The sequence below is a fragment of the Giraffa tippelskirchi genome, chromosome 2 (assembly GCF_054371585.1).
Source record: "Giraffa tippelskirchi isolate mGirTip1 chromosome 2, T2T-mGirTip1v1.2.pri, whole genome shotgun sequence".
Taxonomy (NCBI): domain Eukaryota; kingdom Metazoa; phylum Chordata; class Mammalia; order Artiodactyla; family Giraffidae; genus Giraffa; species Giraffa tippelskirchi.
Window position 1 is genome coordinate 127,371,243 of NC_137276.1, and position 12,148 is coordinate 127,383,390.

General features: G+C 39.1%; 1 protein-coding gene across 3 annotated transcripts in view; it reads right to left on the bottom strand.

The window, feature by feature from the left end:
* VEPH1 (ventricular zone expressed PH domain containing 1) overlaps nucleotides 1-12,148 on the bottom strand; it is a 255,130-nt gene that overhangs the window by 191,605 nt on the left and 51,377 nt on the right. For all 3 annotated transcript variants that reach the window (XM_081570621.1, XM_081570622.1, XM_081570620.1), the window contains exon 3: nucleotides 9,813-9,987. In XM_081570621.1, the coding sequence (XP_081426747.1) occupies nucleotides 9,813-9,987 (175 nt within the window). The remainder of the gene's footprint in view (nucleotides 1-9,812; nucleotides 9,988-12,148) is intronic.

Genomic DNA, 12,148 nt, shown 5'->3' on the forward strand with positions numbered 1-12,148 from the left:
TAAGTCCTGGTTTATTGTTAATAGTGCTGCAATGAGCATTAGGGTACATGTGTCTTTTTCAACTATGGTTTTCTCAGGGCACATGCCCAGTAGTGGAATTGGCAGGTCATATGATAGTTTTATTCCTAGTTTTTAAAGGAATCTTCGTACCATTCTCCATAGTGACTATATCAGTTTATATTCCCACCAACAGTACAAGAGGGTTCCCTTTTCTCCATATCCTCTCTAGCATTTATTGTTTGTAGATTTTTTGATGATGGCCATTCTGACTGGTGTGTGGTGATACCTCATTGTGGTTTTGATTTGCATTTCTCTAATAAGTAGTGATGTTGAGCATCTTTTCATGTGTTTGTTGGCCACCTGTATGTCTCCTTTGGAGCAATGCCTGTTTAGGTCCTCTGCCTATTTTTTGACTGGCTTATTTTCTGATCTTGAGTTGCATGAGTTGCTTGTATATTTTGGATATTACTCCTTTGTCAGTTGCTTCATTTGAAGTTATTTTCTTCCATTCTGAGGGTTGTCTTTTTACCTTGTTTACAGTTTCCTTTGATGTGCATGAGTTGGTTTTTAATCAAGTATTAATTCCTTAAAATATATCCAGAACAGTTGACTATTAAGTATACATTACAGAATCTTAGAGCTAGGTAATTATTATACTCAATTAACTTCACCTAATAAAACAGATTATCAAACCAAGAAGAAATTATAATTGATTTTTATTTCATCTCTTGTTAAATTTTATATTAGAAAGCTCTTTGAGAAGCTAACTAAGGCCAAATGTTTCTAGAGCTGTATTGTAGCCACTAAGAAATAGCACTCAAAAAGTTAAAAATCTTGGTCAAAGTAATTGTGTGTGTTCACTTATATATTCCTTGACTCAGTGAACCTGAAAACTCAGATTGATGATCCTTGCATTCTGTTTTATAAATCTAGAGCATAGAAGAAAGCTTCCTGGGCTTGGGGTCAGGAACACAACGTTCAGATCCCCACATTATTATCCACTAACTAGGTGACATAGGCCTGCCAATTGCTCTTTACGAGTCTCAAGCCAGCCAAGAAACTAGGGATAGCAGCACTGGCCTAACTTGCTGAAGGGATATTATAAAAAATAAGATAACAAGAGTAATGTATCTAAAAATGTTTTATAAACCCTGAAATAATTTTTGAAATGAAAAGTTACCATAAAAATGTTTTTCCAAGTTGTTCCCAGTGGGTCTAACAGAAAATAAGTGAACAAAAATACAAGCAAACAAATACAAAGATTCCTTTCCACTGTGGGTAAGTTACTCTCAGAGCTTGGCCCATGGATGTTCATAACTGTGTAGGCTTTATTCTACTTTACAGCAACATCTGCTGGTGAAGTCAGGAAGGTGCAAACTCTGACATGCATCAGATCCAAGACCTGGTTAACAATTCAGAAGACATTCTTTTCTGAGTCAAGATGTTTCTCTATTTCTTGATCTACATTTGTACTGACTTTTATAACATAAAATTTAACATTTCCTTATACGTGTTAATGTTCAGGTTGAACATTCTTAATGAGAATTACTTTAGTAGCCTGTTTCCTACAATATTTGATTAATACAGTTTTTTCCTCAACAAGCTGTAATTCAGTGAACTTAAAACCTTTTCCTTGAAAAATAACTGTACCATGAATTTTTAATGGCTAAGCATCTCACCAGAGATTACAGAACTCCACAAATGATTATGATTTTGCCTTTAATTTTTTAATATGGGCCCAGTATATGACAGACACTCAGTGATGACAATAACAATGATGATGATTATGATGATGGTGATAAAAAGAAGAATCATGGTAACCGCTGATGAACTGTGTGCCAGGCACTGGGCAAAGTATAATGGCTTTATCAATTTAAGACTCATACCCACCCTATCTGGTGCATATTATTACTGCCACAGTAAATGGGAGGTCAGTTTTCTATCTCCATTTTTCTGAGACAGCTTACCAATCAGTGGTTTGAATTTGGTCTCACATTGAGAAAGAAATAAGGTGAATTTATCATAATTAACTAGACAGTATTTTCCAAGCTATTGCCAAGAGTTAGAAAGGAATCTGGACTCTTGCTGAGACAAGAGTGTATTTCTTTCCAAAGACTTTCTACCTAAGTTTCAAATCATTTGAGGTCATCTTGTGATTAGCACCAGAGGACTATGTAAAAACACATATTGACAGAGAGGCATATTTCCTTATTTTGACCGCTGATTCAGAAATGCAGAGGAAAGGACGTCACTGCCTGCCTTTAGTTTTGATAGTAGTGGTGTGCATTGCATTACAGAATTCCAAATCAAAATTTGGGAAGGGTTTCCCTCTAGGCTTTCAAATAATCCATTACAGTTGAGATGCCCTTATTGCAGGGATCACCAATTATACTGTCAGCTTCCTAGGTGAAAGATATGCTAATTCATGCTGCACTAAGCATTCATTGTGCTTTTATATTCCAACACTGGACAGGTTTAACAAAGCATCTTCACATGGCAAAGAACAAGTTTTAAGAATTATTCATGACTGCTGAAAAACAAATCTTCCACTCTGAAAAGGTTCTAATGTTATAAAATATTAAATTACCTTATATGATTTAAGCAGAAAACATGTTTTTAATAATCACCTAAGGGATATCCTTATCTTATTATTAATTCAATTGGGGAAGCATTAAACATTTTCCCATTAAGTATGATTCCAGTTATATGTTTTTGTATATATCCTTTATTAGATTAAGGATATTTCCTTCTATTGCTAATTTGCTGAGAGGTATTTTTTTTTTTATCATGAACAGACTTGGAATTTTACAAAAGGAGAGTGTATGTATATGTGTGTGTGTTAAGTCACTTCAGTTATGTCCGACTCTTTGCGACCCTATGGACTGTAGGCCATCAGGTTCCTCTGACCATGGGATTCTCCACTCAAGAATACTGGAGTGGGCTGTCATGCCCTCCTCCAGGGGATCTTTCCAATCCAGGAATGGAACCCGAGTCCCTTATGTCTCCTGCACTGGCAGGTGGGTTCTTTACCACTAGCACCCCCTGGGAAGCCTATATATACATATATATGTATATATGTATATATCTTAACTATAACCTTAATTATATATTATATATATATATATAATATATATAGTAATTATATCCATATTATATCCTCTTAGTCAGTGTCAGAAAGCTCTCCAAAATGCTTAGGTTGCATTCTTCCTGGGATAACTTAACTTTTATAAAGTGAGGATCACCATAGTTCCTCCCTCATACGCTGTAAGGAGAATTATGCTAAAAGACTAGTACCATGTACAGAACTATGGATGGAGGTTTGTGCCATTGTACAGGAGGCAGTGATCAAGACCATCCCCAAGAAAAAGAAGTGCAAAAAGGCAAAACGGCTGTCTGAGGAGGCCTTACAAATAGCTGAGAAAAGAAGAGAAGCAAAAAGCAAAGGAGAAAAGGAAAGATAAACCCATTTGAATGCAGAGTTCCAAAGAACAGCAAGGAGAGATAAGAAAGCCTTCCTCAGTGATCAATGCAAAGAAGTAGAGGAAAACAATAGAATGGGAAAGACTAGAGATCTCTTCAAGAAAATTAGAGATACCAAGGGAATATTTCATGCAAAGATGGGCACAATAAAGGACAGAAATGGTATAGACTTAATAGAAGCAGAAGATATTAAGAAGAGGTGGTAAGAATACACAGAAGAACTGTACAAAAAAGATCTTCACAACTCAGATAATCATGATGGTGTGATCACTCACCTAGAACCAGACATCCTGGAATGTGAAGTCAAGTGCTGTGAACAAAGCTAGTGGAGGTGATGGAATTCCAGTTGAGCTATTTCAAATCCTGAAAGATGATGCTGTGAAAGTGTTGTACTCAATATGCCAGCAAATTTGGAAAACTCGGCAGTGGCCACAGGACTGGAAAATGTCAGTTTTCATTCCAATCCCAAAGAAAGGTAATGCAAAAGAATGCTCAAACTACCGCACAATTGCACTCATCTCACACAGTAGCAAAGTAATGCTCAAAATTCTCCAGGCCAGGCTTCAACAATACGTGACCCATGAACTTGCAAATGTTCACACTGGATTTAGAAAAGGCAGAGAAACCAGAGACCAAATTGCCAACATCCATTGGATCATGAAAAAGCAAGAGAATTCCAGAAAAACATCCACTTCTGCTTTATTGACTATTCTAAAGCCTTTAACTGTATGGGTCACAACAAACTGTGGAAAATTCTTCAAGAGATGAGAATACCAGACCAGCTGATTTGCCTCCTGAGAAATCTGTATTCAGGTCAAGAAGCAACAGTTAGAACTGGACATGGAATAATGGAACAACAGACTGGTTTCAAATCGGGAAAGGAGTACATCAAGGCTATATATTGTCACCCTGCTTATTTAACTTATATGCAGAGTACATCACGAGAAACACTGGACTGGATGAAGCACAAGCTGAAATTAAGATTGCTAGGAGAAATATCAATAACCTCAGATATGCAGATGATACCACTCTTATGGCAGAAAGCAAAGAAGAACTGAAGAGCCTCTTGATGAAAGTGAAAGAGGAGAGTGAAAAAGATAGCTTGAAACTCAACATCCAGGAAACTAAGATCATGGCATCTGGTCCCATCACTCCATGGCAAATAGGTGGGGAAACAGTGGAAATAGTGACAGACTTTATTTATTCATTTATTTTTTGCCTCCAAAATCACTGCAGATGGTGACTGCGGCCATGAAATTAAAAGACACTTGCTCCTTGGAAGAAAAGCTATGACCAATCTAGACAGCGTATTAAAAAGCAGAGACATTACTTTGCCGACAAAGGTCCATCTTGTCAAAGCTACGGTTTTTCCAGTAGTCTTGTATAGCTGAAATTTCAATACTTTGGCCACCTCATGCGAAGGGTTGACTCATTGGAAAAGACCCTAATGCTGGGTAGGATTGGGGGCGGGAGGAGAAGGGGACGACAGAGGATGAGATGGTTGGATGGCATTACCGACTCGATGGACATGGGTTTGGGTAGACTCCGGGAGTTGGTGATGGACAGAGAGGCCTGGCATGCTGCAGTTCATGGGGTCGCAAAGAGTCGGACACGACTGAGTGAATGAACTGAACTGAACTGTATGGATGTGAGAGTTGGACTAGAAAGAAAGCTGAGTGCCAAAGAATTGATGCTTTTGAACTGTGGTGTTGGAGGAGACTCTTGAGAGTCTCTTGGACTGCAAGGAGATCCAACCAGTCCATCCTAAAGGAAATCTGTCCGGAATATTCATTGGAAGGACTGATGCTGAAGCTGAAATCCAATTCTTTGGCCACCTGATGTGAAGAACTGACTCACTGGAAAAGAACCGGTTGCTGGGAAAGATTGAAGGCAGGAGGAGAAGGGGGCAACAGAGGATGAGATGTTTGGATGGCACCACCAACTCAATGGACATGAGTTTGAGTAAACTCCAGGAGTTGGTGATGGACAGGGAGGCCTGGCATGCTGCAGTCCACGGGGAAGCAGAGTTGGACACAACTGAGCGACTGTACTGAACTGAACCAGGTACAGAGCAAGAACTCAACGAATGTTAAGAATTATTTTCTTTATGTATTGCTAGAACTATTTTCCTAAAATTTTTATTTATGATTTGTGCATCTATGTATGTAATTAAGATGAGCCTATAGTTTTCTTTCCTATATTGTCTTTTGGTATTGATATCACTGCTAAATCTGCCTTATTTCCTTGTGGCTTAGCTGGTAAAGAATCTGCCTGCAATATGTGAGACCTGGGACCATCTCTGGGTTGGGAAGATCCCCTGGAGAAGGGAAAGGCTACCCACTCCAGTATCCTGGCCTGGAGAATTCCACAGACTGTACAGTCCATGGGGTCAAAAAGAGTCAGACCTGACTGAGCAACTTTCACTTTCATGCCTGCCTTATAGAATTAGTTGGAGAATATACTTCTTTTTCAATTATACGAAAAAGTTTAGATAAGACTGTAATCAACCCTTGCAAATTCGTTCTAATTTGCATATAGTACTAAATGTGACAGCCTTCTTTTTTTTCTTGGTGGGCTGATTCAAAAATACTGATAGAATTATTTGATACAGCGACATTCAGGTTTTCTATCTCCTTAGCTCTCAAGCACAAATCAAGACAACATTCTGCTCATGCTTTTAATCCTCTCTCCAAGAAGGACTTTCACAATTTTCTTTTCACTGGGAGAATTCAAAGAACACAAAACAGACAAACAGATCTAAGGAATTTAAATAAATGAATTTGTAGTTATATTTAATGTAAAAGTAAACAGTATAACTTATATACAATCATTAATAATGGGAAGTAGCAAAAAACTGTCTTGGAACTAGACTTCAGGGATAAATATTTAAGCCCATCTGACAGTCTCTTATGATTGATTTGGGCTTCCCTTGTGGCTCAGACGGTAAAGAATCACCTGCAAAGCAGGAGACCCTGGTTCGATCCCTGGGTTGGAAAGGGAGAAGGGAATGCCTACCCACTCCAGTATTCTGGCCTGGAGAATTCCATGGACAGAGGAGCCTCATGGGCTACAGTCCGTGGGGTCACAAAGAGTCCGACACAACTAGGCAACTAACACTCAGTCATGTCCAACTCTTTGAGACCTCATGGACCTCCAGGCTCCTCTGTCCATGGAATTCTCCAGGCAAGAATACTGGCCGCATCAGGTGTACCTTTTCAATAGTGTTTTAAAAAGAAGGTAGAATGGTTCTGTTCATAAAATTTACAGACAGCAAGAACTTTGGAAGAATTGCAGATATATTGAAATGGAAGGATAATTATCAGTTAGATCTTGGCATGCCAAAGCAATGAACTGAATCTCTTAAGAAGTATAAAGGAATAAAAGTAAACACTTATATAAGGCTTGCTGCTGCTGCTGCTGCTGCTGCTGCTGCTGCTGCTGCTCCTACGTCGCTTCAGTTGTGTCTGATGCTTTGTGATCCTATGGACTGTAGCCCACCAGCCTCCTCTGTCATGGGATTCTCTAGGCAAGAATATTGGAGTGGGTTGCCATGCCTTTCTCCAGGGATCCTCCCCATCCTGGGATATAAGACTTGCCCGGTATTAATTTACAACACTATTAGCAACAGGTATGGACTTGGGGGTTATCTATTCCCCATCCATGTGGTTCTGCTGCAGTTTACTACGAACTCCTGCTCTGAGGATGGCTCATGACCCAAGTCCGGCCAGTTGAAGTATGGTATCCCCCTGCAACAATGATGGATTGGTTCAGAAATGGGCATGTGGCCCATGTTAGGTCAAACAGAGATATGGAATTTCTTTTTCTTAACTGGTATTCATGATAATGTGAGCTGGAAGACAGAGAGTCCCATTACATGAAACATGAAAGTGAAACCAATCCACAGAAAGCAGAACTGAGTAATGACTTTTTGGGATCAAATTTGAGTCCTGAATCAAGCCATTTGGGAAGTCTGATATACTAATACATTTTTTTGTGTGTCATGTGTGCCAATAAGGGATTCCTCCTCCTCCTTCTCTTCCTCTTTTACATAATAAAACTATTTACACCTGGGCTTCTGTTACTTAAAATATAACTAATTGGTAAATGGGATAATAATAGGACTTGGGTTAAGGAATTCTTGTGGGGATTAAATGACTTACTTGGTATAAAATGCTTAGTTCAGCATTTGGCATAAAGGGAGCATGAAATAAATCCTAGCCACTGTAGTTATTACTGTTATTACAATTATTATTGTTATCACTGAATGGATGACAATTGGTAGGGATTCAGGTACTTCTTGGGTAACTGAATTTTATAATTCCAGTCTTATGAAAACTCAGATCAAATCAAATAACTAACACTTTAGCATTTTCTGCAGACGTATAAAAATGGGAGAATTAGGATTAGGATAATATAAATCAAGGAGGAAGATCTAAAGGGGAGAAAACTAAGAAATGCCAATGTTTAGCAGGGTATGCATACACAGATTTGCAAAGCAGGAAACTTACTACTCAGAGACACCAAGATCCCTTCTGTTTTGTAACTCAAAGTCTGATAGGCTTGTGTGAGTGATTGCAGTATTTTACAGACACATCAGTCCTAAAAAACTAACCCTGAGATATTTAGTCCCAACCTTTCATAGGTTAAATTATCATTTATTTTATGATGGTTTGGATAGTGCCAGATCAAATAAACTAAATCATTTGTTTATTTCAAATACTTGCAGTGAACTCAGAAAGTGTATTTTGTGTTTCAAAAGATTTCCTTGTCATTGGAAGTGCATTTCAAAAAAATTAAAAAAACAAATACATGAGCTAAGTTCTTGGCAGCTACAGAGAGACAATTTAATGTTTTCCCCTCATAAATCAATTACTTGCAAGTCTAACTACATGATTTTAAAATGTGTGGCATGTATAAGTGTTTGTAATTCCTATAAAATCTGTACCAAATATGTAGCCAAGGTGATGAAAAAAGCATAATTGCCTTCCTGGACTTCTAGCAAATTTAAGATCATGTATAAAGAGAAATTAGCAATTCAATCTTGTAGTCGAAGAAAATGAGAAGTGAATAATATGTACTAGTAATATCAATAAGTCTTCAGAAGGGAGTACAGGTAGAGTGATAAACTTCCACTGCCATGGCTGGGGTTTAGGCAGACCGGCATCTGGCAGACCACTAGGCTGGCTGGGCAGATGTCTGGGGCTAGGGGTGGATACTAAGAATTCTTCTTGGGAATGTCTGGTACAATGAATGAAATCTTAGTCCATGGTGGGCCATAGGTATTTTGAGAACTGGAGGATTAATGTGTTACTAGCTTGACTCTTGGGTGAACAGCTGAGCCCAGGGGAGAGAGAAAGAATTTTAGATAAAATGGAACAACATATTTTACTGAAAACTCAGTATCATACTTTGACGCTGGGAGCCAAGCAACTTTTCTCTGGCTCTCCACCAAAGTGTAACATGGAGGAGAAAGACAGGTGTTCTTCCCCATCCCGCATCCTGCCCCATGCTACTGCAGTGGACTGAGGACTAGTGGCTTCTGAAATTTCAGGGGCAGGAGCAGCACAAAGAGACAGAAGTTGCCATCCCAGGCAGTGTAGTATGGGGTCAAGTCCATTCCTGGGATCTTCATGGTAGCAGCCACAGAGTTTGCTGGGCTCAGGGTGGTGCACATGGACATCACCACACTCTGCTGTACCAAGAAGAGAATATTGGGGACTTTCAGAAACACTTGGTGTGGGAGCACTTTCCAAAAAGTTGATGCTCCACTTGAGTATGTGGGGCATGTGGCAGTCAAAGGTGGGCCAAGATACTCAAGGACTTTAGACGTTTGAGGCTGGGGATATTTGAGTACATATCAAATAATACCATATATTGTTCTTTGATCCCAAACCACACAAAAGAAAGAAGTTTCTGAGAGATCTAAAACCAAAGGAAAAACCAAAAGAGAAGAGAATATTCTGACTGGACTAACTTGATCTCTTTCATTCAAATATGAAAGCATTAACAGAGATGTCCTGATCTGATGCTCCATGATAATATTTAATACAATTACAAATCAGTTCCAAATCATGTTCGCATTTAAGAAGTCTTTACACATTCTCTGGTGTATTTTATTTGGCATTTCATACTTTTGGAAAACTTCGGATGATGAGCTTTTCCATCTGCCACTGAGAGCAGTGGAACACAGTCTACTCAGTACAGACAGGTTCAGAGAATGCAATGTACCTCTCAATACTTAAGTCTCACTTCCCACAAACCATCGCTGCTTTATGAAAATACTTTAAAACGACTCCTAAAACGCATCCCCAGGCTCAGCCTTTACACCATACCTTGGAGTATGCTCTTGACTATAACCTCTGTGTGATCAGCCAGGAGGTCCGCCTTGGTAATTGCAGCCAGGGACAGGTAGTTGGACATATTCCTGCACAGTTCCTTGTTGCCTCTGTGGAGGAATTTCACTGCAATGGGAATGGCTAATGCCATCACAGGGGGGCGGTTGTAGTTCTGAGGAAATATAAGAAATCAACAAATAATAAGTGGCTCATTCTTCATTCATTTATTCATTCATTCAAAAAATATTTATTGAACTAAGCTCCCAGAGAACAGCTGTGAAAACACAGGGTCCACTCTATCTTCCTTGTATTTGGGAATTCATGCAACTCTTGTTCTTGTTAGAGAGACTTAGAGGCAAACAGGAACTTAATAGTGTAGGCTGATGAAGGTCATGATAAGGAAAGTGGAGGGAGATAAGGAAGCAAAAAAGGAGCACTTAGTCCAGTCTCAAGAGATTGTCAAGGAAGATTTTCTGGAGGAGGCGATATCTTCACTGAGACCTGCTGGAAGAATAACAGATGGCTGCGGAAGAGCAAGACAAAAGAGTAGAAAAAAGTAGACAAAAGAAAAGAGTAGACAAAAGGAAAAGGGTGTGAGAAGGCAGAGAGATGGGAGAACTTGTGCATCTGGGGAACTGTAAATAGTTCAGAATGGATGATATGGGGTACAGCTGGGAAAATTGGGGTAGAAGATGAAAGAGGGGACTGGAAAGGTAAACAGGGGTATGATTATGAAAGGTCTGGCACCATGCTAAGGAGTTTGGAATTGATCCTTAGGATAATCAGAAATCACTGATGAGAGGAATAACTCAGATTTAAACTTGAGAAAAATCCAAGGAATGTTGAATAAGTTGCTACCTGACTGTATCTTAAAAACTAGAGTTTCAGCTAATGAAATTAAAAATTAAAAAGATGAATGAACGTAAGACTAAAAACTAAAGGTATTCTGGATCCTGAAATAATTCTCTTTTTGATGTACTTTGTGATAGAATATCAATATCCTTACATATAAAATAGTGCTATCAGCACTCAATTACCTAATCAGGGAAAAATATTTGGAAAATAGAAATTGCTTTCTTACAAATGAATGGTATGCCTTCCTTACCATTAATTATTCTGACAATCAACCCCATTCCTTAGGCTAAGTATAAATCAAAAGTTGCACAGGTGCACAATGTGTTCGACTTTACATTATTATATTAGAAATTAAAAAGTGGTAGTTTTTCTCTAACTGTTCATGTGGAAAGTGCTTCTATCTTTCTACCCATAGATTATCCCCTTCTAATACCTCCTACAATTCTAGGTTTATGACAGGTGTTCAATCAACATTTGTGAAGTTGAATAACTAATGAAGAAAATGCAAAACTATAGTGAGAGTTGTGATGGGGAACACAATGTGGTGAGAGGAAGGAAGGGTGAAGGGGTGGGAAAGGGCCTGCTGGTTCCCATCCTCTTGCTTGGGTCAACAAGGCCAGCGATGGCCTCCCAGTGACATCCATTTTCAGGGGTAGCTGATTGGGCAGGTGAGCTGTTACACACTCCTTAGCAGACAGGACTTCCTCAGACATCTCCCAGGTACTTCTCTAATGAAGGCATTTACACCCTTAGTTTCACAGGTGGTCAAATGACTCAAGCACTGACCAACCAGAGAATCATATTTCCAAGTGGTAAGTTCAGGGATGGACAAGTTACCCAACTATAATGGAGGAGCTATTCAAGGGCTCTGTGAAAGAGATTCTTTCTCTCTTCTGCTGTATTTGAAGTACTGGGAATGGATCAAGAGTAGCTGTCATTTTGTGACCTCAAAATGGAGAGAGAATCTGTATGAGATATGAGGCAACATGGATCTGAGACAAGAGAAATCTGGTGACATCATTTGAGCCCAGGTGTCAGGCTGTGCCTGAGGCCAGTTCTATCCCTAAATGTTTCTAAATGAGCTAATTAAGTCTCTTGTGCATAAGCTTTTTTTCTTCCCAGTTCCTAGAAACAAAAATACGATAGACTTGATAAATCCTTAATCCATTCTTGTAGTTCTACTCATTTTTTTAGATTCAAGAATCAGTCTGACTCTTGAGGAGAAAAGACAGGTATTCAACAACCTAAGCTGATGTCCCACCGTGAAGTGAGCCATGATGGAATCTCTGACCCAATTCCTTGGTGACAAATCACATGTTTATATAGCAGATCCACTCAGTAGGTCTCTGTCCTATTCTTCTGAGAGTTCCTAACATCATCTAACTATCAGAACCAGGGCCTGCAGACAGACTTCTCTCGGACCAGGCTTTATCAAGAATGTCTCCCCTCCTGGTAATTTGATTAGGCCTGATTAGACA